Source organism: Capricornis sumatraensis, chromosome 1, assembly GCF_032405125.1.
Source record: "Capricornis sumatraensis isolate serow.1 chromosome 1, serow.2, whole genome shotgun sequence".
In the NCBI taxonomy this organism is placed as follows: domain Eukaryota; kingdom Metazoa; phylum Chordata; class Mammalia; order Artiodactyla; family Bovidae; genus Capricornis; species Capricornis sumatraensis.
In genome coordinates, this window is record NC_091069.1 from 91347446 (window position 1) to 91374971 (window position 27526).

Genomic DNA, 27526 nt, shown 5'->3' on the forward strand with positions numbered 1-27526 from the left:
TTTACACAGTGATAACAAAGCAAATGTTGCTTACTGCTGTTCAAAGTTTAGAATCAGTTATAGACAAAACATTGCATATGTATTTATAGCTACAGAACAGAGTGTAGTTGTCGTTAACCTCAATGTCATAAAACTAAAGAAAGCAAAAGTGAAGCTGACAGAGGCTGGGTGGAAGAAGAGAAAACAAAAGGTGGGTGTGATAATGGTTTCATCTTACATATAGGGGAGACAAGAGCTATTTTTTTTTTAAGCTGATAAAACAAGACATGGGAGTTTATCTCAAATTATAAAGACTTCCAGTAGAATAACTAAAGATAATATAACTACTAAAAAGGGAGAGAAGGAAGAGTAGCTTAAGTAAAGTCCTTATCTTTCAAAGGGAGGGGTATATATGTCTACAACTGATACAGTGAGAAATACTGACATAGGAATATTATTCAGAGTTATAAAGAATACTACCTGGAAAACAAAACAAAATGAATTGCCCCAGAAAAGTAATACTGGGATGAGTGGTGAAGGAATGGCAGAGAGGGCTGTGACATTTCATTATAAGTCCTCTCAACTGGTTAATTTTTTTAACTAAATAGCATAAGAGATTTGCACAGAACGTGAACCATTAACAAGCTGAATGCTTAACCATGTTTTTAATAGTTTTTTTGTTTTTGATGAGATTTCCTAATAAATGTCATTACACTTAAAATCCTTTCATAATTTGTATAGAAGCTACACAAATTGGTTCTCTTTCATATTCAATCTCTACTGAATACTAACTTTTGTCCATTTTCCTATAATCTAGTGTATCTATAATCTTGTATAAAAAAATCTCTCATTTGCTATATTATGAAACAAGGATGGGATGTTTATGAAGCAGACAGTAACAAAGTTCTGGTCCAGTTTTTGTGCCTACAAACTCTAAGGGAAAACCATAAAAAGACTCATAGAATAGATTGCATAAACAAATATATATTGAGTACATATTAACTCCCAGGTACAAGGCTAGCTAATAATATACTGTATCAAGACAAGGCCAGGAGCATTACTCTTATTATCACTTTATCTGAAATTTTAGAAAATGTGTTCATTTAGTGCAGGATTTCTCAACTTTGGCACTATTGACATGTTGGACTACACAATTTGTTGTTGAGTGTCTGTCCTGTGCTTTGTAGATATTTAGCAGCATCCCTGGTTTCTACCATTAGAGGTCAATAATATGTCCTCCCCTCTCCCCTTCTTCCAATACTCACAACCAAAACTGTCTCCAGATTTTGTACCTGGTTAAGAATCATTGGGTGTGATCATATTTTTAAAGAACTAAAATTTAATTTTAGAGATACTACTACTGTGTCAACCTTATTTCTTTTGTGATGAATTTGTCTTACATATTGTCTCATTACATTTGACTTGAGAAATATAGCCACAATGGACTTTGATTCTTAGATGAGATAAATGTAATCTTTAACACTGCAGTTGAGCGGCATTTTCAACTAACTTATGAATAGCAAAACAAATATGACTTGCTATTTTTAGCTTAGGGAGTCTATCTTAAACCATACATGCTGGTACAACTGTGAAATCTAAGCTTTTAGGATTTCTCCTGAGTTAACCAGATGGCATGCTTATGGTCTGCCTACAAAATCTTTCCTTTCTTTTCAAATAAGCTATTTTTCACTTTCCACTTTAAGATCATATGCTTTTAGATTCTTTCCAAGTGAGAAAAAAAGTCCAGGCTACATTAGACACTAAAGTAAATTATCATAAGTCCTGAGATTCCTGGGACTTAGAAATCCAAATGTCACCTATCTCCATGTATTTTACCCTCACCTTGTTGTATCTTCATGTAACCTTAGCTTCTAATCTATCCTTACAGTAACAGCAAATGCATATATACTCCTTATTTGCCAGGCATCATTCTAAGCTCCTTCACATTTATTTAAATTGCTTTTCACTTTATTGAGGCATAACTGATATACAAAACTGCACATATTTAAAGTATATGATTCGGTAAGTTTGCACATGCATACAACCGTGAAACCATCACCACAATCAAAGCAATAAACATATCTATCGAAGTAAAATGTTTTATTTTGACTTAATTTCAGACAGAAAAACTACAAGAATAGTACAAAGAGCTACTGGATATCTTTCACCAAGATTCAGCGGTTGTTCCCACCTTACTACATTTGATTCTCTCTTCCCTCCTCTATATGTATGTGTGTCTATAGTATGTAATTTTTTCCTCAACCACTTCAGAATATTACATTATGCCATTTTACCTCTAAATACCTCAGTGTAGTGTTTTTCCTAAAACCAAGGAAATTGACATTATTATGACATTATCTAATTTACATTCAGACCTCACCATTTGTCCTAAAAATGTCCTTTAAACCAGAAGAAAATCCAAGATGAATATGTGCATTCAATTGCTATGCTTCTTTGTCATCCTTTAGTCTGGCACAGTCTCAGTCTTTCTCTGCAGAGAATGACATTGACATTTTGGACAACTAAAGGCCACTGGTGTTGTGGACTGTTCCTGTTTGAATTTGTGTGATAATTCCTCATGAAAGAGATTCAGGCTATGCAATGTGGCAAGACCACCACAGAAGTGATGGTGAGTTCTTGTCAGTGCTTCAAAAGATATATGATACTGGTTTTTCCCAATGTGAGTGATACTATCTTTGACATTGGTTAAGGCATGATCAGCCAGATTTCCCCACTGTGTTTTGTAGTTAATAGGTATCTTGTAGAGAGATACTGAGATTATGTAAATATTTTTTCTCAAACTTTCACCCACCAGTTTTAGCACCCATAATTATTACTGTGATGATTGCCAAATAACGATTTTCTAATTTTATCATCTCTTCTACATGGCTTTCTACTTAAAAAAAATAAACTCTTTACCTATCTACCTATGTATCTACCTATCTATATGTCTGTCTAGTTCTATCAGTGTGGTCCTACTCTTTACTCAATTAGTTATATTCCTTTGCTTTCTTTCATTTTTATTTTGATGTCAGACTGTTAGATTCGGCCAAATCAGAGCTCCTTCAAACACGTTTCTGTGATTGACATAGCTCAAAAAGATGTCTCAGCCCTGGAATCAAGTCTTGGTTGTTTTGAATGGTATTTAAAAGCATCTGCATGCTGTGTGTTTATTGCTATTGGGCTCTGTGAGCAGACAAATGGGAATTGGATGTATTTATAGACATTTATGGAGAAGGCAATGGCAACCCACTCCAGTACTCTTGCCTGGAAAATCCCATGGATGGAGGAGCCTGGTAGGCTGCAGTCCATGGAGTTGCTAGGAGTCGGACACAACTGAGAGACTTCACTTTCCCTTTTCACTTTCATGCGTTGGAGAAGGAAATGGCAACCCACTCCAGTGTTCTTGCCTGGAGAATCCCAAGGATGGGGGAGCCTGGTGGGCTGCCATCTATGGGGTCGCACAGAGTCGGACATGACTGAAGCAACTTAGCAGCAGCAGCAGCAGCATAGACATTTATACATACATATCTGTGTGCATATACATACATGTATACATATACCTTATTGCACTTTATTGTGCTTCACAGATAATACATCAAATTGAAAACTGAATCAATAATACATCAAATTTGAAAGTTTGTGGGAACACTGCAGCAAGCAAATCTATCACCATCATTTTTCCAAAACCATTTGTTTACTTCATGTCTCTGTGCCACATTTTGATAATTCTCATAACATTCCAAATACTTCCATTATTATTGTATTTGTTATGGTGATATTTGATCAGTGATCTTTGATGTTACTATTGTAAAATTATTACAACTTGCTGAAGACTCGAATGATGATTAGCATTTCTTCCAAGAAAGTATTTTTAAATTAAAGTATGTGTATTGTTTAGAGACATAATACTATTGCACACAATAGGCTGCATTATAGGGTAAACATAACTTTTATATGCACTGGGACACAAAAAAATTTGTGTGGATCGCTTTATTGCAGTCTTCACTTTATTGTGGTGGTCTAGAATCAAACTTGCAGTATTCCCAAGGTCTGTATTAATTCCCAATGTCTGTATTAATATTTATTCATTGTTACAATCCTATGAAGCATCTACAACTTTTATGATTTTCATTCTACAGCTAAAGAAACTAAGGCACAGAAAACATTAAATAACTTGCTAAGGATCTTCCAGTCAAGTTAGAATGCTGAGATCGGAACTTAGGCAGTCTGGTTGCAGGCTTACCCTCTAAGCATAACTATTCAAAGACAAAAGTTTTTCCTCTTTTGCGGAAAACACAATGCCAAGGAAATTGACATTATTATGACATTATCTAATTTACATTCAGACCTCACCATTTGCCCTAAAAATGTCCTTTAAATCAGAAGAAAATCCAAGATGAATATGTGCATTCAATTGCTATGCTTCTTTGTCATTCTTCAGTCTGGCAGTTTCAGTCTTTCTCAGGGTTGAGAAGAAAGTTTATCCAACATGGTCTAAAATTTTTACTGAGTTCTTTGACTTTAATGTCATATCCCATTTATTACTTGGGGAAAAGTAAAGGATGTCCTACTCATCTGGGAATCAAATCCGAGCAATAGACTTGACACACAATTGCTTCTTCACTCAGAAAACTAAAGGTGTGCAACTGCTTCCTATGCGTGGTTCTCTTTCCTAAAGCTGAGTCTAGCCCTTCAAGAATTTTTAGACCTTCATGGAAACAGGCTTCTGGTGAGCCTACCCAGCTATCCAGTGGATGTGATCAGACTTCCTTTCAGGCTAAGATGAGGTTCCACCTCCTGCTACTTATTCACATTTTAAAGTACTCATGCAAACCAAGGAAATTAGTGTGTTATTTCAACAGAGGATGAAGATGACTGTGGGGCTTTTCCTTTTATATGGTCAAAGGAAATTTATTACTTTAAAAGTAATCAAGAAATACCTCATGGTGGGATACTGGAACGTTTTAAAAACCTATCCAGAGAAAACTGCTTTGCTCAAGATTATGTTGCTCTGAAGGAAGCAAAAATTCTGCGAATGACTTTAAAAAAGACAAATTTAAGACTGTAATGATACCAGTATCAATTTATCCTTGGAAGATTTTGTAAAAGCAACAAGAAGGTTGAATATAAATTTAACATATACATTATGTCTAATTTTGGGAGTGGTATCATGAAAATTTTAAAAATTCATGTGATACCAAGGCCAGTGATTCTTAAAGGAAATACAAAAGTATAGGGAAGCTTTTATAAATATATTCTAACAAAGTAAGTGCCAGTGATTCCATAAAGCAGCCAAAGTGCCATGAATGGAGCTCGCAGATGAACTCAGACAAACTCAAAACTCAAGGATGAATAAAAAATACAAGATAAACCCTCAGGATACTGTAGTAGGGCACACCACGAATGATCTCTGTATAGATGTATACATACCTTGAAACTGGACACATTGCAGGTGAGTGGGGATATGTTGAATTATCTACTAAATATTGCTTGGACAATAAGTTATCTATATAGAAAATAATATTTGTTCCTACTTCACACCATAAGCAAAAATAATTACCAGGACAATTAAAGCCCTCGTATGAAAAGCAGAAATTTTACACAGAGGTATGCTGAGGTTAGGGAGAATATCCTTCTGACTTAAGGACAGAAGAGCTGTTTGTTGTTGGTTTTTTTCTTTAAACAAAATTAAAGCATACATGCAAGAAAATGACATTTGATCAGGTTAAACTTCAGAAACTGTACATCTTTAAAACATTCCCAAAGTAAAAAAAAAAAACAAGCTGAAGATTGGAAGACTATTTGCAAATGCAAATGAATGACAAGGAATTAAGTTTCTTGAATACATAAAGAACTTGCACAAATTAACACAAGAAAGACAACCCAATACTGTAAAATAGTAACATCGAGAATGATGACATGGTATTAACACATAAGAGTTTTACAGAAAGCTGAATAGTCAACAAATATATGGAAAGATGCTCCACTTCAGTGGTAATCAGGGATGTTCAAACCATGATCAGGTACAATTAGATTGGAAGGTTAAGAATTCTGAGAATGAAAACACAAAATATTCTGAGAATGTTAAACATTAATGAAGATGGGAAGCAAGAGAAAAGTTCTAAGAGATTATGGTGCTGTATTCACTTTGGAGAGCAATATGGCAGCTTATATTGAGCTAGAAGATGCATGGCCCTGTCAGTCAGTTCAGTTGTTCAGTCGTGTCCAATTCATTGCGACCCCATGGACTGCAGCATGCCAAGCTTCCCTGTCCATCACCAACTCCTGGAGTCTACTCAAACTCACATCCATTGCGTCGGTGATGCCATCCAACCATCTCATTCTTTGTCGTCCCCTTCACCAGCCTTCAATATTTCCCAGAATCAGGGACTTTTCAAATGAGTTGGTCTTCACATCAGGTGGCCAAAGTACTGGAGTTTCAGCTTCAGCATCAGGACTGATTTCCTTTAAGATGGATGGGTTGGATCTCCTTGTAGTCCATGGGACTCTCAAGAGTCTTCAACACCACAGTTCAAAAGCATCAATTCTTCGGTGCTCAGCCTTCTTTATAGTCCAATTCTCACATCCATACATGACTACTGGAAAAACCACAGGTTTGACTAGATGGACCTTTGTTGGCAAAGTAATGTCTCTGCTTTTTAATATGCTGTCTAGGTTGGTCATAGTTTTTCTTCCAAGGAGCAAGCATCTTTTAATTTCATGGCTGCAGTCACCATCTGTAGTGATCTTGGACCCCCCCCCAAAATAAAGCCTCTCACTGTTTCCATTCTTTCCCCATCTATTTGCCATGAAGTGATGGGACTGAATGCCATCATCTTAGTTTTCTGAATGTTGAGCTTTAAGCCAACTTTTTCACTCTCCTCTTTCACTTTCATCAAGAGGTTCTTTACTAGTTCTTCACTTTCTGCCAGAAGGGTGGTGTCATCTGCATATCTGAAGTTATTGTTATTTCTCCTGGCAATCTTGATTCCAGCTTGTGCTTCCTCCAGCCTGGAATTTCACATGATGTACTCTGCATATAAGTGAAATAAGCAGGGTGACTGACATTATATAGCCTTGATGTACTCCTTTTCTGACTTGGAACCAGTCTCTGTTGTTCTATGTCCAGTTCTAACTGTTACTTCTTGACCTACATACAGATTTCTCAGGAGCCAGCTCAGGTGGTCTGGTATTCCCATCTCTCGGAGAATTTTCCAAAGTCTGTTGTGATCCACACAGTCAAAAGATTTGGTGTAGTCAATAAAGCAAAAGTAGATATTTTCCTGGAATTCTCTTGCTTTTCCAATGATTCAAGTGATGTTGGCAATTTGATCTCTGGTTCCTCTGCCTTTTCTAAAACCAGCTTGAACATCTGGAAGTTCACAGTTCATGTACTGTTGAAGCCTGGCTTGGAGAATTTTGAGCGTTACTTTACTAGCATGTGAGATGAGTGCAATTGTGTGGTAGTTTGAGCATTCTTTGGCATTGCCTTTCTTTGGGATTGGAATGAAAACTGACCTTTTCCAGTCCTGTGGCCACTGCTGAGTTTTCCAAATTTGCTGGCATATTGAGTGCAGCACTTTCATAGCATCATCTTTCAGGATTTGAAATAGCTCAACTGGAATTCCATCACCTCCACTAGCTCTGTTCGTAGTGATGCTTCCTAAGGCCCACTTGACTTCACATTCCAGGATGTCTGGCTCTAGGTGAGTGATCACACCATCGTGGTTATCTAGGTCATGAAGATCTTTTTTGTATAGTTCTTCTGTGTATTCTTGCCACTTCTTAATATTTCCTGCTTCTGTTAGGTCCATATCATTTCTGTCCTTTATTAAGCCCATCTTTGCATGAAATCTTACCTTGGTATCTCTAATTTTCTTGAAGAGATCTCTAGTCTTTCCCACTGTGCCCTAGGACCTCCTAATTCTACTCCTAGTTAAAAATTTCCTTTAGAAAAATGTTACATGCACAATGCACTGGGAGAAAGAATGTGCATAGCACATTGTAATAGCAAATATTTGGCAACAACCTAAAGGCCCCATCCACCGGAGAATGGGAAATAAATACTGTATGGTATATTCAGTTGAACAAATTCTCTAAGCTGGGGAAATGAGTAAAATTTACAGCTATCTGAATCTCCACATATGGAGGATGCAAAAGAATATATAAATGCTCCATTGACATAAAAATTTTAAACATACAAGGAAATCCTACATATACTGCTTAAGAATACACACACATACACACGTAGTTAAATTATAAGAAAAGACACGGAAATCAAAAATCACCAAATTTAGGAGTTGGCATTTTTGTTGGGATGAAATAAATTATTCATTTTATTTAAGTTCTTTAACACAGGGGCTGATTTTATTAATCTTCATTCTTTTTATTAGTTTGAAATGTTTTGTAGTATATTTAAAGATGAATCACCTTGGTCTTATTTTCCTGACTGTAGACACACCATGATAGAAACGTAGTTCATCATGATAAAAATGTATTACTCCTTTTCCAATCAAGCTTTTTTTTTAAAAAAAGAATTTTTTATTTTAATTGGAAGCTAATTACTTTACAATATTGCAGTGGTTTTTTGCCATACATTGACATCAATCAGCCATGGGTGTACATGTGTTTCCCATCCTGAACCTCCCTCCCACCTCCTTCCCCACCCATCCCTCAGGGTCATCCCAGTGCACCAGCCCTGAGCACCCTGTCTCTTGCATGGAACCTGGACTGGTGATCCATTTCATGTATGATAATATACATGTTTGAATGTTATTCTCTCAAATCATCCCACCCTCACCTTCTCCCACGAAGTCCAAAAGTCTGTTCTTTACACCTGTGTCTCTTTCGCTGTCTCGCATATAGGATCATCATTACCATCTTTCTAAATTCCATATATATGCATTAATATACTGTATTGGTGTTTTTCTTTCTGACTTTCTTCACTCTGTATAACAGGTTCCAGTTTCATCTATCTTATTAGAACTGACTCAAATGCATTCATTTTTATAGCTGAGTAATATTCTATTGTGTATATGTACCACAGCTCTCTTATCCATTCATCTGCTGATGGACATCTAGGTTGCTTCCATGTCCTAGCTATTGTTATCAGTGCTGCGATCAACATTGAGGTACACGTCTCTATCGTTTCCTCGCTGTGTATGCCCAGCAGTGATTGCTGGGTCATATGGCAGTTCTATTTCCAGTTTTTAAAGGAATCTCCACACTGCTCTCCATAGTGGCTATACTAGTTTGCATTCCCACCAACAGTGTAAGAGGGTTCCTTTTTCTCTGCTTCCTCTCCAGCATTTGTTTGTAGCCTTTTTGATAGTAGCCATTCTGACCAGAATGAGATGGTACCTCATTGTGGTTTCGATTTGCATGTCTCTGATAATGAGTGATGTTGAGCATTTTTTCATATGTTAGCCATCTGTATGTCTTCTTTGGAGAAATGTCCGTTTAGTTCTTTGGCCCGTTTTTTTGATTGGGTCGTTTATTTTTCTGGTATTGAGCTGCATGAGCTGCTTGTGTATTTTTCAGATTATCAGTTGCTTCATTTGCTATTTTTCCCTCCCATTCTGAAGGCTGTCTTTTCACCTTATAGTTTCCTTCATTGTGCAAAGCTTTTTATGTTTAATTAGGTTCCATTTGCTTATTTTTGCTTTTATTTCCATTACTCTAGGAGGTGGGTCACAGAGGATCTTGCTGTGATTTATGTCAGTGTTTTGCTTATGTTTTCCTATAGGAGTTTTCTAGTTTCTGGTCTTAACTTTAGATCTTTAATCCAGTTTATTTTTGTGTATGGTGTTAGAAAGTGTTCTAGTTTCATTCTTTTCCAGGTGGTTGACCAGTTTTCCCAGCACCACTTGTTAGAGAGATGGTCTTTTCTCCATTGTGTCTTTTTGCCTCATCTGTCAAAAATAAGGTGTCCATAGGTGCATGGATTTATCGCTGGGCTATTTTGTTAGGTTGATCTATATTTGTCTTTGTGCCAGTACAATACTGTCTTGATGACTGTAGCTTTGCAGCAGTCTGAAGTCAGGCAGGTTGATTTCTCCAGTTCCAGTCTTCTCAAGATTGCTTTGGCTATTCGAGGTTTTTTGTATTTCTATACAAATTGTGAAATTGTTTGTTCTAGGTCTGTGAAAAATACTGTTGGTAGCCTGACAGGGACTGCATTGAATCTGAAGATTGCTTTGGGTAGTATACTTGTTTCCATAATATTGATTCTTCCAAGTCTTCCAAACCATGAACATGGCATATTTCTCCATCTATTTGTGTTCTCTTTCATCAGTGTTCTATAATTTTCTATATATAGTTATTTCATTATATAGATTTATTCCTAAGTGTTTTATTCTTTTCATCGCAGTGATGAATGGGATTGTTTTCTTAATTTGTTTTCTCATTATCAGTGTGTAGGAAAGGATTTCTGTGTATTAACTTTATATCCTGAAACTTTATTATATTCATTGATTAGCTCTAGTAATTTTCTGGTGGTGTCTTTAGGGTCTTCTATGTATAAGATCATGTCATCTGCAAACAGATGATCATGTCATCTACCTCTTTTTTTTCCAATCTGATTCCTTTTCTTCTCTGATTGCTGTAGCTAAAACTTCCAAAACTATGTTGAATAGTAATGGTGAGAGTTGGCACCCTTGTCTTGTTCCTGACTTTAGGGGAAATGCTTTCAATTTTTCACCACTGAGGATGTTTGTTTGCATTTATCATATACGGCTTTTATCATGTTGAGGTATTCCAATCAAGCCTTTATGTTCTAGAATGTGGACTCTTCTGCACTAGGGTGTGTGCAGGAAGTGGGGAGGGTCTGTTGTGGCTCCTTTGGTGGCTGTCACGGAAAAAAAAATTCTTCCAGGGTTTTGTTGCAAAGGAATTAATCTGGGTTGGGAAGATCTCCTGGAGAAGGAAATGGCAACCCACTTCAATATTCTTGCCTGGAAAATCCCATAGACGGAGGAGCCTGGTAGGCTACAGTCCATGGGGTCACAGAGTCAGACACGACTGAGTGACTTCACTTTCACTTTCAAGAATTGAAGAAGGATGTGGGAGATACTGGTACTGGGATGGAAAAGAAGCAGTCTGATTAGAGAAAATGGAGGTGTCCTGGGGACTAGGTTTGGGGGATTTTCTTAAGACATTTAGATGAATCTCTCTTGGGTAGTCATACCAGGATGGTCAAGGCTAGTGTAACTGCAGGGACCTTGAGAGCAAAGCATAAGTCTATGTTGTGTCAGCCTATGATTAGAACGGAAATGGCAGTGAGGGCATCTCAGTGGCCCTCACAGAGCAACAGGGCCTACTAGAGAAAGGTATGCCATCCCCAGCCAGCAACAGCATCCTCTAGAAGGTGTGGAAACAATGAAGCACACCCAACCTTGGCATGAGGTAAGGCCAAGGGTTCTTTCAGGATTCAATGAAGGGGTTAGGGAACCCAGTTTCTGACCCACATTGGAAGTTCTTTAGCTAGCCCTGAGGAATCTCAGGTTAGATTTAACTTATTTTAGAAAAACAGAAAAATGTGATGTTTCTTGTAACTGAAAGATTACACATTAATGTCAGAAAGCTACCACACAGAATAAGCAAAGGCTAGAGACTATTAGGAACAGGTCCAAATTCAAAGAAGAGTGTTCGTTGTCAGTAGATAATTTGAAGCAAACAGCTAGGAGTCTCTTTTTCCCTTCTTCTCAAGGGAAAAAAACAACCTTCAAACTAATGGGCCAAAACAATGTAAAACAAGGAAACTCAGGTTCCCCAATAAGTGAGTAACAGAAGCATTAGATGAACCAACTTGGGTCATCAGTGTGATTCAGCTTCCAAGAAAGCAAACCCCAGAGCAGACTGCACTGTCAGCTTGGAGGGTCAGATCATCAGAGGGAGAAAAATCCCACCGACTGCCAATTAGACCACAGCCAGATTTGAGGAGCAGCCCGAAACTACTCATAAGTGAGTGAAATTAGCTTTCAGGTAACCATCTTTTTTTTTTTTTTTTTTCCACTGTGCAGCACATGGGATCTCAGTTCCCCAACCAGGGACGGAAACTGCGCCCTCTATATTAGAAGTATGGAGGATTAACCATTGGACTTCAAGGGAAGTCCCAGGTAACCATATACTGTAACAAGTTGTTTATATATATGACAACTCATCTACAGAAAACCTTTCATTCCTTATGCTTTAAAACTAAGTATTATAAAACTATTTTCTCTTATATAGGTTTCTGAAATTCAATGAGCACTAAAGTATACTTAGAATAAGATTACACAACATTTATTACATAAAATGTCCGTGTTTTAAGACTATGTATAAGGAACAAAAAATAAAGTGTATTAGGTTTCTCCAGAGAAACAGAAAATAGGAAGTGTGTGTTTGTATATATTTTGCTCTTAATAAAAATAGATGCCAGAGTGTTCTCTAGTCCCTTCAGCCACGTGAAGGTACAATGTGAAGTCTGACACCAAGAAACAACAGTTCTTAGGGACAAACACTTTAAAAAGCATACCTATGGTCCTAAGAAACCCAGAGTCTAGGGATACTTACTAACTGCAAAAAACTGAATACATCTTAATGACCTCTGAGAAAGGGCTAACTTATATTGTAAATTCTACGATTCTAATGGCAGCAATAATAAAATTCCTCTACAAATATTTTTCTTTTAAAATGTGAGGCCTAAATTCTCATTGACATATACATTTATATATATATATATATATATATATATATATTTAAGTAGATTTATTAAAAGGAATTAGCTCACAAGCCTATAAAGGCTGACAAGTCCCAAGATATGGAGGGTAAGCAGGCGAGTTGGAGACCCAGGGAAGACAAAGGTGCACCTCCAGTCCAAAGGCTAGCAGGCTCAATCGAGGAGTTGTGAATCGAAGGTCAGGAAAAAAAGATGTCCTAACCAGAGGCAGTTGGGCAGGAGGAATTCTTACGGTGGCCAGGGTGAAGAGCGGCAGCCCTTTTGCCCTCCTCAGGCCTTTAAGTCCACCCACCTTGCTGTGTTAAGTCGCTTCAGTCGTGTCCATCTCTTTGTGACACTATGGACTGTGGACTGCCAGGCTCCTCTGTCCATGAGATTCTCCAGGCAAGAATACTGAGTGGGTTGCCATGCCCTCCTCCAGGGGATCTTCCCAACCCAGGGGTTGAGCCTGAGTCTCTTGCGTTGCAGGCGGATTCTTTACCACTGGGCCATCAGGGAAGCACCCCACCCACCTTAGGGAAGGCAATCTATTTACTCAGTCTGTATTTAAACGTTAATCTCATCGAAAAAACATTCTCACAGAAACACCCTAGTATCTGGGCTCCTCGTGGCCCAGACAAGTTTACATATAAAGTTAACCATCACAGAAGGGAATACATCAATATGTTATCAATTAATTGGGCAGTAATACTTTCACTTGCACTGTCCTTCTATGTTGTTATTTCAAATAGCATATTTCTATATTTTAATTATTTTAAAAAATTTTACTGAGTTATAATTAACAATCAAGAGACTTCTCTGGTGGTCCAGGGTTAAGAATCTGCCTTCTAAGGCAGGAGATGTGGGTTCAATCCCTGGTCAGGGAACTAAGATGCTACAGGGCAACTAAGTCCACACACACTACTACTAAGCCAAGTAGAGAGAAGCCCACAATGCCACAGAAACGATTCTACCTGACAAAACTAAGACTTGATGCAACCAAAAAGACATAAATATTAAAAAACAATTAACAATCAGTATCATATATATTTCCATATTTCAAATAATCTCTGCTTCTTTTTCATGTTTTTAGCTTCAAGCACGTTTAGTTACTGTCAAATTAATTTATAAACCTCAATTAATAAAACACTGCTCTCTGGAGAACCTAAATAAAGAACTGATATCTTCACTAAATAATTCTAGTAAGGACAAGTTTCTAAAAATATTTTCATATTCTAAATGTTTGTTCTGGTATCAAAATCTCTAATGAAGAAAATATACAAGGCTTGATAAAATTTCCGAATTACTTTTGTAGTTCTAGCACTACAGGTTGCTACTGAAACCAGAATATAATTCCAATTCTCATTATCACCATTTATCACAAATTCTAAGCTCTTCGGGTATTTCTCAGAAAATTTTTACATTTGCTATCACACATTTATCACAAAATTACATTTCACTGGGGAAATACTTAAAAATGATTCATTTATTTACATATTTATATCATTTGGAGATATTTTAGTGTCTTTGGGCCAAATTAAAACATCTGGAAATCTAAAACTTTGGCTAAATTTCCAGATTTTTTCCCCAAGCTTTCCACAGTACTGGCTGTTCAAAACCCAGTAAAGTTTCTATATAGTTCTTATTGGAATTATTTTCCTTGAACATCTGTAATAAATTTTGGTATCTCCCCCCAGATAATACCTTTAGGTCCACAGCATTTTAAGTTATGATATTTTGCCTAAGTAAATTATGAAGACACTTTCATGTGTAACAACTGCAGCTGTGCAGTAATGACTGAATTTTTTCTCTTCTGTTTTTGTCAGATATGTTTTACAAGTGAGACCATAAATCTAAATTCCAACAAGTCTGCATTAATTATGTTTTATTAATAATGTTTTACTGGAGAAGGAAATGGCAACCTACTCCAGTGTTCTTGCCTGGAGAATCCCAGGGACAGGGTAGCCTGGTGGGCTGCTGGCTATGGGGTCACACATAGTTGGACCCAACTGAAGCAACTTAGCAGCAGTGGCAATACTTAACAACATAGCAGATGATGTTAACAATTTGAAGGGTATTTAAAAACATTTTTTATTTGAGCAATTGAAACTCTTAGATAAAAATTTTAGAACATCACTTGCAATAAATCATGTTTTCATTTCAGAAATGAAAATCACTTATTTTATATTAATTCTTAGGCAATATCAAAAGATGTTTCAGGATGTTTTCAAGAAACATTTCAAGCTATAGTTCATTATCATGTTCTTCCACAGTTTTAGAATATGAACACTTACAGCATTTAAAAGGAATGTTAAGAAGCTTATCAACATTTTGCTAACACTCATTCTGGGTGTTTTTTCTCCCTCCAATTCACAACTGTATACTCAAACACAATAACTTCACAGAAAGGTATAAATGTTACATATGTATAGTTTGATAAATTTTCATAAACTGCACACACACACAATTAGCACCCAAATAAAGAAATAGATCATAGAACATACCAGCATCCCAAAGTCTCAATTCCCATACCTTCTTTCAGTTATTTCCTTCCCACTTAAGAGTAACCAACATCCTGTTTTTGTACTTCATATAAACAGAATCACAAAGTATGTATTCTTTTGTGCCTGGTTTCTTTTGTTAAACATTAGCTATTTGAGATAATCCATAATCTTACACATGGTTATACATCTTTCAATATTATTGTATTCTATTGTGTGACAACACCATAATTTGTAAATCCGGGTTGTTTCCAAGTCTGCATATTAGTAATGTCACTGCTGTGGACACTCATTGCTTAGACCAATATGGTAGGTACTAGCCAAATGCAAAGTCAGCTCCTCAGTTGCACTAAGCATGTTTCAAATGGTCAGTAGCTACATGGCTAGCAGCTACTGTATGGATAGCATAGAATAGAGCACTTTCATCACTGCAGCAAGCTCCACTGCATAGTGCTGAATCCACAAGTTGGTGAACATATGAAAATGCTGGGTCAGAAGCTATGCGTATGTTCCACATTAACAGAAGATAGCATCAAATAGTTTTAGAGTGTCCATTACTATTTTGTTACAAGTTCTTCTATTTTAAAATATTAAAACACTGTATTTACTTTTCACCTAATAATCATAATACACTAAATAGGAAAACCACAACAGGCACTGTTAGAACATGGAATGATTCACAGGTAATGAACACGGCAGGAACATTATTTACCATAACACAGTTCAAGTTAACAGATGTTCCAAATGTTTCTCAGATGTCATTACAACAAAAGGTCCATTATCAACGGCTGTCAAAAAAGAACTAATGGACTTATATCTATTGATTTCAGTGCTACTGCAGTTAGAGTAAATTCATCTACCACTGGTATAAATTTCAGTATTTTAACTCAGACAGACATGCTGGTGTCTATCAGCTAAACCTCACATCTCCTCATAATCCCAACCAATTAACACCAAATATTACCAATCCTCTCAAGTTTTGGCAAACGGAGGCCAATGTTGTTTAAACTGTATTTAACCACGAATGAATTTGTGCACCTGTACATATATATGTTGGTCTTTATCATTTCTCCCCTCTTGAGTTGCTCATTTATATTCCTTGTCCATTTTAAACTATCAATTTATAAATTCTTTTACTATTACACATTATATACTATGATTGCTCATGTATATCCTTTGCTCACTCAAAGTTACTAATTTCCACGTTATTTTTATATTAAGGAAATTAGCCCTCTGTACACATAAGTATTAAAAATATTTTCCTCCAAATAGTAGTTTATCTTTTTCCTATAAAATTGTTTTAAATGCTAGGTAGTCAAGTTTAATTTTTTTTAGATTTTGTGTTTTACGTCATGTTTGAAAGCCTTATCTTCTCAAATAGCATATGAAAAGTCAGTTTTTCTCCTGCCTATTTAAAAAAATACTTGATGTATCTGTATCTTACATACTCCAGCCTAAGAAGTAGAACCATCCTTGCATTTTTTAAAGTGGCCTATAATGTTTTTGTTAGACACTGCTAGTTACCTACCTGGCACCGTTCTTCCTTACTAACAGACGTGACTTTGTTTAGGGCAGTAAACATGCCCAGCTTAAAATACTTTACCAGACTCTCTTACAGCAAGGGGTGGCCAAGTGTTTCTGTTCTCTGCTGGGATGTAAGAGGAAGTCACTGAATGTGGCTTCCAGAGAGATTTTTAAAGGCAACTTTGACTGACATGCTCCATTTGGCCTCTTAACCTTCCCTTTCTTCCTGATTGGAATCTAGATGTACTACCTAGAGGTGAAACAGCTATCTTGAGACAACATGGATGAAAGCCACCAACCAAAAAAAATAGCAGAGTACAAAGATAAAAGGAACCTGAGTTCCTGGCGACATTAAGTTGCTGTTAGTCCTAGATTATACACCCTTGGATTGCTTATGTGAGAAAAAGAAACTCTTTGTTTACTGAAGGATCATAGGGTACAATTATCCAGTATGACCATACTGATCATAGGACTGTTTCTTGCAAACAAATACATTTCTATCTGATGCATTATCTCATGTACACCAATTTGGCATGCGACCTTTCTCATACTTTCTGTATATAATTGAGTATATTTCTGGAAACCTTCGTTTCACTGATCTAAATAAATTCAGTTTAATAGCTTTTATTGAATATGGGACACTTTTATATGCTTTATATTAACTAGCTCACTTAAGCCTCACAACAGCCGTTTGAACCTTCACTATTTAATATTAATGTGTAGTACTTGTAAACCTAACGCTAATGGTAGATTTTTTTTTTTAATGAAATGGAAAAAGATCAAAAAGGAAAGAGAAAGATGTTTCAATTATCTATATAACGGACTGCAGCAGAAGGCAACCATCTATGCTACCCTCTATCTGGCAACACTGGTGTTCCACACTGTAATGGAAAAAGCAGCAGACGGACGGTTTGAAGACATAAACTCTTATTCCAATTCTGTTGGTCAAGGTTGTTTGACAACCCTTCCTTAGACTTTAGTTTCCTCATCTGTACAATGAGGTATGATTACACTCAGTAGATGATCACTAAAGCTTTCCCTAACTTTAATAATCTATGAAAAACTAATAATTAAGCTGTTGGTTTTGAAATTCACTGGATCCAAATCTGAATTTGGGATTCAATGACCAGGCTGCTGTATTCATTCAACAAAGTACTGGGAATACATTAACAAACATGTCAGAAAATGTCCCTGCCCCAGTGGAGCTTACATAATAGTGGAACACTTAAAAAAAAGAAATCTAGACACTTACCAAGTGGTAGTACTACAAATGAAATAAGCAATGATGTAATAAAGATTTAACTGGGGCATACAGCCGGAGAGTTACAAGATTCAGGGAAGATTCCTCTGCAGTATGGTTATGAAGTCTGTAGAACATGAAGATAGTTATGGCATAATACATGAAAAAGAGTAAAATGTGAAGTGGCAATTTAACTACTTTAAAACAATTACAAAAATTAAGGATGCCCTGTAACACACATACAGAAAAGCACATAAACCATAGAGCTTAATTATTAAGTCCTCCTTAAGATTTTTTCCGAATACAACTCTTCTCCCTCCTCAATAAGGGTAAAGCATTAAAACATTTTGGTGGTCACTTTCCTGCACATGGCACTAATTATTTTCATTGCATAAAATCCCACTGTATACTTGTACCTATTTTATGTTGATGGACATGCTATGTCCAATTTTTTGCTATTACCAATCATATTACTATGCTCCTGTTTTTGTGGCATATGTACATGCATTTCTGTTGGGGATATATCAAGAGTAGGACTACAGACCTTGGCCTTGGTATTAAAAGCACCATTATATCTAATCAAAAGCTCTGACGAATACTAACTTCCGCCAAATGAGTTTTCATTTCCTTCTACTCACCTGCTATTCCCTCTGTCTGTATTAGTGTTCCCTTCCTTCTTTGCTTAGTTAACTTTTACTTACCCGAGGATTTCAGCTTAAACATCATTGCCTCCGGAAGGCTTTTCTTGTCTAATTCCTCTGTCATATACTGTCTTATTACCACAAGCCCCTCTTTCATTTGTTGCAACTGTTTTTACAATTTGTTAAACTAATTGTTTTCTCTCTCAAAAATACTGGCTCATTAGGGTGCCGTGTGTGGTCTCTGTTGTGCATCAGAGACCACACAAGTGCATTTATTCCTAAACCTAGGGCAGAACCTGGCACATAGAAAGGGGTCAATAAACACTTGATGGATATCTGTTCTCTTCTCACATTCACGGTACCCAATTCAAATGCCAGTTCTTCTGAATGCTTCATTCCTGAAGCTACAACCAGTACCATTCTTTGAAAATAAATCTATATTAGGCAAAAGTTTCCTAGGTCTCATTTAGCAAAAAAATTGAGTATGAAGCACTTAGCATGTAGGCCCATCATCAACAACAAAAATATTTTCACTGTTTTCTAGGGCGACTCTACAGTTATCAGAGTGTAATTTAGCATAAGGATTACAAAACATATGGGTTGTTTCATTATCAAATGCTACACACAATTTAAGTGATATTTATACAGCAACTGATTAATTTTCACAAAAGTAGAAAGAATCACTATAAAATCAAGAAAAATGTAGAATTTCAATCATTTATCACTGAGCATTTATGAAGAGCAGCAATCTTTTATACCAGCTTTTCCTCTTTATTACCAGATGACAAATTTCTCCCATAATCAGTCACTCATTGTAATTTCATTTGATCCTGTCTAAATACTTTGGTAAGCTGTTTTTACTTGCTTGGTTTTTAATAAAAATTGCTCTGTGGCAACTATTATAGAAAAACTAGTGCCTCCATTCTTGATAAATCAAATTTACTTATATTCCAAGTATTAATTTAACAAGCTTATTACAGGTAGGAGAGTGTACTTTCCCTGCCCCATAAGCATTAATAATCTTTATATACTCGAATTACAAGTTAAATTCAAAATATTTCATTTAAATGTTTTTCATATTAATATCTAACTTAAATCTCAGTGACAGTATTAGTATATCACTGAACTGTTCAGAAAGGATGTTTAAAGAATTTTTTCCAAGCATTTGCAAGTTGTAAACTAAACACCTTCAAAGTAAAAACTTATAGATATCTTGCTGAAAGTCAGAAAAGTTGAAACCAGGGTAATCACCAATACAGAATGTAAAATAGGGAGTTATTTTACTAATGCCATCTTAATCATTCCAACATTCTTTACCTAAATTAACCTCCAAGGTGTAACTTCAGCATATCGAGGGAATTCAAATGAGCAACCTAACCCTGTAAAGTGTCTGACTCTTTGCAAGTCCATGGACAGCAGCCTGCTAGGCTCCATGGTCCACAAATACTCCAAGCAAGAATACTGGATGGGTAGCCATTCCCTCCTCCAGGGGATCTTCCCAACCCAGGGATCGGACACGAGTCTCTGGCACTACAGACAGATTCTTTACCAACAGGGAAGCTCCAACCTAACCCTAAGCTTTATGTTTAATAATATACACTTTGCACAGGGAATATTCTCTTAACCATTTCTCTTTAGACAACTATACCCACTAAGACATAGCAGAACCTAAAACTGTCATAAAGTATATTGAAAGTCTGTTATAAAGAAAATGTATTTCACAAACAGAACTTTCTTCAGAACTATAATGATTTCTAGTGAAAAGATATAAGAATGTCAATATTGAGTAATGTAAAAATCATATTTTAGAATTTATTTAAAAAGTGACAGCAGATTCTCAAACACACAAACTACTGTCAGATTATACAAAACAGGAACAGAACACTTGTAATTCTGTTTCTAAAGGGAAATTACCACGTGGTACTAGGTAAAGCCCAAGATGTAACACAAGGGTTCAATTAAAGAAACTTTTTATGAAAGAGGATAGTAACTTATTTTATGTGACTAAAATATCAGAGAAGAGAGAATCTGAGGATGATTTTTAGCTCTATTAAGACTTATTTCTGACTGCCATGAATTGTATTAACTCAAGTCTAAATCCTGTAATAGGGCCTTTTAAACACTCTGAGACTCTACAGTTCTCCATGATGTGTGGTGTTCTCCTTTGCAGCAAAGAACAAAACAAGAAACCCCACTTGTATATTATATATATAAAACAAAACTTTGTGGAAGTAAGACATTTTAACAAAAATTATCAAATGTGTCACAATTTCCTAAAACTTAACACTAGCTAAAATACATATTACTGAAAAGGTAAAAGGTAAGTAACAATCATCTTAAAATATTCAGTTTGTTGAATTTGAAAAACATTATTTTTATTAGTTTGTAGAAGGATTATTTTATTCAATGTTTTACTACATCAGAATTTTTTAAATTAACTAAATTTTAAACAATATATAAACAAAAATATCTATCTCACATTTTAAGTCAATGTAAATTTTCACTAATTTAGAAATATATTAATATTTAGGGAATTTTTGGAAACAGATTATATATAAAATTGCCTTACAGACCTTAGAAATTAGCAAGTTTAGTAATGGTTCATAAAACTTTATAAATCTTCCTAGACTGTATTTTAATATAAACAAAATTATATATATAGATTTTGATTTATAATCAATTTAAAACAGAAATAAATGTCTCTAATTCTTTTTTTTTTTGAGGATTAACATTCATCAGGATTACTACGACGGGAAACACTTTAAACACTTATACACACATAAAACTAGGAGAGATCATCTGGGTAATTCTGTTTTAAAAGTACTAATGAACTAATAATTAGACTGGAAATCATTATTTTAAATCAATATGACATAAAATATTTTTATATATAAATTCAAGCAGAGGACATTAGGGTCAACTTACCATTATCAGCTGTAACAGTACTGTATCTTGTACACATTTACAAACCATGTTTCAAACTGACAATCCTTTTTAAGTGCTTTGCTCATTAGCCCATGAAGACAGTGGCTGAGCTTGAAACATTATGAAACATTATAAATTGTTTTTATATATACCTTAAACTGGACTAGTCCCAAGATTAAATGCTATTATTTTTAAATACTTTTTTGGAACATAAGTACTTCATTTTATCTTACATCAATAATAAACAAGATTCATACAAGTGAATTTTTCATTCACATCTTAAAAAAATGGTAGCTTAAAAAAAAATTTAAACCACCTTTGGATGGAGTTGGTCCTAAAATCACTTGACTTACTACTTAGTAAAATTCTACTGCCTGGTACAGACCCCCAAGCTTTTAGGAGAAGATTCCAGGGTCAGCGCTATGAACATCAAATATAATATTCAACCAAAACAAAGTATTGCTCTCAGAAATCCCTACAGTATGATAAACATTTACTTTGTAGTTACTGCTTCTGTAGCTATAGATCCTTCCTTACTATTCCAAATTATTTTAGGTTTTAGAAGTTTTATCCCTCTGTTGCTTCTAGTCTGTTTTCCTAAGCTTGTTTAAATTATCAGCATCATGTAATTTTCCCACATTATTCTGGCCCAAAGATAGCTCTATACTTCTCACTTCTGCAGCTTAAAGTTTTTTTTTTTTTTTTTTTCTATTTTAGGGGGAGAGGAGAAAAGAATGAGAGATGGGCTTGATATCTTGTTAACTTGTAGGCTTTTTTCAGAGTTGCTGGATATTTCCTGACACATTAGAGTGCTCAAGGAATATATCCCAAGAGGTGGCCACATTATCATATTGAAGACAGCAGTTAATTCTTCCAGTTGAGACCAGAAAGGACAATATAATAATTTGCTAATAGTTCTTAGGCATTTGGTATTTTATGGATTTCAAATATTTCACCTACTTTACAAACTAGCTGGAATTTCTTAGCATCTCTCACCAAATATTGTATGTTTGTTAAAGAGTACCTGATACTTGTTAAAATATCAGGTAATACAAGACAAGGTGTTATAAAACAAAACACACAGCTGGGAAGCATTTTATTTTTTTCTACTTCATATAACATTGCTCGGGACCACAAGACTCTAAAGGTCTCTTTTCAGCAAATTTTACGGCTTAGAAGTGCCACTTAAAATATTTATTGATGCTATAAATAATATTGTTTTTCTACATACTGACAGTTTTAATAAATGCCATATCCGTCATCAAATGCCATAAGCAGAAACTTTAAATCAGATATTTAGACATTCAAAAGTGGTTTGTAAAAAATAGCACACTCAAACAAACCGAATCTACATCAGCAATTGTTATAATTAGTTTTAGTTGTTATTATTGAGAATTCTGATGTATGGCAGAAACCAGCACAATATTGTAAAGCAAATATCTTGCAATAAAAAAGTAAAAAAAAAAAAAAAAAAAGAATTCTTAACAAGGACATATTGCCAGAAGCATGTACGAGACTTTAAAATTTATACATAATTTAAGAGCAAATTTAATTTCATAAATAAAAACATTAAAGGCCAAATTAAAGAAAGTGTAAGCATCGGATTTAAAATATCTTAATTTTTAGGCTATTCAGAAATATATTTTGTGAATAAGAATTACTTCATAAATATATATGTATAAATATAAATATATATCTACAGGATCTGCAATGCAGGAGAAAACTCTTTAAAGGAAAAAATTGCACTTTTAGATGATCAGAATGTTATTATATTTACCCTTCAAGTGAAATATAATTACCATTCCAGGTGCTTTTGGCACAGATTTTTAGGTGAATATTGACACAATCTGAAAAACACAATGCTTTTATATTTTATTCACTGGAATATGAAGAATCAAACAGAATTCAGAATTCTGACCAAAAATATTCAGATAACTCCAATTGCTTAAATACACAAAAAAACTGTTTTAAAAAGACCTGAAACTGCCTTTACATCTGAACATGTAAAATTTTACCGTCAACAGGGTTTTTTTAATATCCTCAAGCAAGAATTTCCAGCCTACACAGAAATGTAACATTGTCTTTTTCTACTTATATATGATTTAGATCACACCCCAGTATATAAGGACAAAAAATAAATGTATAATAAAAAGATTGGATAAATCAGGAGAGGCTTTTTGGTCTTGAATTCTTCACCCACTAACAATGAAGCAGCACTGTAGGCAGCCCAAAACACACCAAAGAGCTTAAAAAAAAAAAAAAAAGACAAAAGGCAGCATATTAGCAAGTCAATTAACATTTTAAGTGTCATAGAGTAAAAATAACATTTGCAGTATTTTTTTTAAAAAACAACCCTGGCAACCAATTAGAGAAACAGCAAAATTTATTGAGAATGTTGAAACCTTATTAAGAATATTCATCCTTGCTCTGTTTCTTGACATCTGGAAATGACTCAGGTTTTACGTTATCAAACTTGTCTAATTATAAGAATCACCTGGGGTGACTATTAGCTTCCTGGGATTCATTCTAGTTCTACTGAATCAGAATCTCTAACAGAAGAAGGGTCTAATTATAAGTCATTTTAACAACTGTCTTGGAAGACAAGGCAACTTTTGGAAAAACTATTACTGGGATGAGATGCTGAAAGATATTTGTTTCCTAAGAAAACTAACTGATTCTGTAGAATATATTCTTTTTTTCCAAGAGGTAGAAAAACAGATTAAGTGAAAATTTCACACAATCTTACAAGTATCGAGTCATTTTCCCAGGACTAGGTAGAAATATAGTGTTACAAGGGAAGGAGGAAAAATGTAACATTTTGGTTTAGAGTATTCTGACTATGCACCTACTTAATTTTAAATTACATCCACTAGAAATTTATGTAATACTTCTTAGTGTAGTCACTGAAGGCATTATATAAAATAAAATAAGAGAGTAACTTCAAGGATAGAAATCAGGGAAATTATGATAGAAACACTTGCCACAGAGAAGGGTTTCTGAACCTTGCACTAATCAAATTTCTGGGCTGGATGATTGTTGTGGGAAGTTGTGCTGTGCACTGTAGGATGTTTGGCAGTACCCCTGGCTTCTAGACACTCTATACTAGTGCCACCCCACCTCCCCCATCTGTGACACACAAAAATGTCTCCAGATATTGCCAAATGTCCCTGGGGGGCAAAACTGCCATCAGTTGAGAACCACTGTTACAGAGGTAAAAAATAAATACTGGAAGATTGACTGAAAATTATTTGAGATGATCCAATTTTCTACTGCACTTTTAAAACTAAATGCAAACAAAAAATATAAGATATTGTAATCTTACAAAAAAGTATAGAGAAATAAATAAAATTATAATCAAATTCCATTTGTACATGATGATTAAATGTTTGTTGTGAATAAATGGTTAAGATTGGGAAAATTACAGAGATTTAATGTTAAAAAAAATTAGTGCTTGTAAACTGCTTTCCAATGCTATAAAGGATAAGAGTTCTTATGATTTATTTCATTCTTTCATTATTATTTCTCAACAGACTTTGAACTAAAACAAGAAACATGCAAAACAGATCACTACACAAAGATTAAAGTGATTAGGGAAAGAAATGTGGCAAAGAAATATCTAAAGTTCACAAAATTTTTATCCTAAAATTTTAATGATTTTATAAAAGACTCTTCTATGTTATAACACATTCACTTGTTGTATAAAGAATATTAAAGACCAATTTTCAGTTGAACTCAATGACTAAAAATAACCAGAGGACACAGTTTTAGCAGTTTTGGGAATAGTCTCAGAAGCATTCAAACAATCTTTAACCCAAGTAAAACAACACACAGGCAGTGATCCTGAATGACTCAGTAAAGTGGTATGTTCACTAAGACTAAATAATTAAATGCCAGCATGGGTGGGGCTAGCTTCTGCACTGCAAGACTTTCAACCTAAGCACTAATAATGATATTTTTTTAAAAATTAGGGTTAGAGGAATGAAAGTGTTTCTTGGTTTCTAGAGTGTTCCAACAGTTGAAACATACAAAGATGTTCTCAAAATATTCGTTTAATATTTATAATAATAACAGCTACTGTTTGAGTGCCTACTGTATGTCAACCACTATACTAGTGATTATTTATTCTTCAAAATCTTCATAACAAATCCGAAAAAGTAGTTGCTAAGTTTACTCTAAGAGGAGAGTAAGAAAAGATAGCTCCCCAAGGCGGACAGCAAGAGGCAAAACCAGGATTTGAATTCAGGAATTTAGAATTCAGTTCTAAAATCCGACTCTTCTCAATATCCAAGGCTTATATGTCAGTGTTAGCCTGGAGTTACTCAATTCTACAAGGATTAATTTCTTTTACACTGGAATTAGTAATAAACTTTAAGTGAAACCAAAAGTCATAAAGTAACTCTACTTAAGTGAGTCTACTTAAATACTCTTAGTATTTAAATACTCTAATATGGAGACTACATAATGGTAGTTCTAGTATTGAAAGTAGTGGTCTTAGGAAGTTCTATTTTCCATAAAGAAAAAAGATTACATTCACTGTGTAATATACATACATGTACGAAAGTAGTCATTTATTTTTTCCAAAGTGGTTCAAAATTAATAAATGCCAACATTTGCTTTATCATTATTCATTAAGTGTTTAATATTAACACTAAATGTTTAAAGTGGGTCCACTGTTAATAAGTTTAACACAGCATAAAGAAGTCCTGATTTCTGCAACACAGAAAAATCAGTTTATTAGAACTACGTATATCTTACTTGACCAGTAATTTACTATTCAAATAGGAGTACAATTATTAAATAAACATCCAATGGAATTTCAAATAAATATAAATTCATCTTATAAGTACAGAAAAGAAATTTTTAACATTAAATTAAAAATTTTGAGTGTAATATCCTGAGGCCTGATTTGCTCTTTGTTCTTTATTCCACCCTAGATATACATTATAATTTCTGGCAATTAAAAGGGGAAAGTATTTGGTAAAATCAGTGAGTAAGGTTACTGTTTCAAAATACTACTAACTGCTTGATATAAAGTTATAGATTATAAGATTCTTTAACCATAAAGCTAGTACAGTCAGCTCTTATTACCTGTGGGTTTTGCATCTACGGATTCAACCAACTGTGGACTGAAAATATTTGGGGGAAAAAAAATTCCAGAAAGTTTCAAAAAGCCAAACCTGAGTATGCTGGACTACAGACAACAATTTTTATTGTATTAGGTATTATAAGTAATCTGGAGATGATTTAAAGTAGATGGAAGGATTTGCATAGGTAATATGTAAATACTACATAATTTTATACTGGGGACTTGAACATCTGAAGGTTTTTGTGTCTGTGGTGGTGGTGGTGGGGGCAATCCTTGAACCAATCTCCCATGGATATGCAGGGGCAGTTGTAGACTGTCCTGACTGGAAAACAGTAAACTACTTTTTATAACACACACTACTTACTTTTATAAGTGTAGACACGACTTCAAATGATCCAACCACCAAAAGTATAGGGGCTATTACAATGAGAGGAAGTAATGAATATCCTATAACTCCAAGAACTTGGCCATACGCAACCTGTGAATTTTCAAAATTTTAAATAAATATCATAGAAATCAAGTTACTTATTTTAACCACTATTAAACATCATATATACTTTGTTGTATTTACATAAGCATGAGAATTAAGAAAATCATAAAAGTATCATGTAGTAGTAGTAATACTATCCCCATTATGAAGAAACTGATTCTCAGGTCTTTGTTCAGGAAAGACACAGCTAGCTGGTTAGAGTTCAAATAAGATCTAAGATCTAGATCTTTTCACTTCCTCAAATAGTCTTTTTTTTTCCTCCAATTTATTTACTTTTTAGTTGAAGGATAATTGCTTTACAGAATTTTGTTGTTTTTTGTCAAACTTCAACATGAATCAGCCATAGGTATACATATGTCCCCTCCATCCTGAACTTCCCTCCCATCTTCCTCCCCATCCCACCCCTCTAGGTTAATAGAGTCCCTGTCTGAATCAACAAC

At 34.9% G+C, this 27526-nt stretch overlaps 1 protein-coding gene across 3 annotated transcripts in view; it reads right to left on the reverse strand.

Moving 5' to 3' along the window:
- Nucleotides 1–17974: 17974 nt before the first annotated feature.
- Nucleotides 17975–27526, reverse strand: part of YIPF4 (Yip1 domain family member 4) — a 40192-nt gene continuing 30640 nt past the window's right edge. Inside the window, exons 5-6 of one of the 3 annotated variants that reach the window (XM_068981376.1) lie at nt 26961–27074; nt 17975–18071 (exon numbers count right to left, since the gene is read on the reverse strand). In XM_068981376.1, coding sequence (XP_068837477.1) covers nt 18063–18071; nt 26961–27074 — 123 coding nt within the window. In that variant the 3' untranslated portion in view covers nt 17975–18062. Of the gene's footprint in view, nt 18072–23101; nt 23756–26105; nt 26221–26960; nt 27075–27526 lie in introns of those variants that run through there. The other 2 variants (XM_068981360.1, XM_068981367.1) reach the window with 2 other exon arrangements.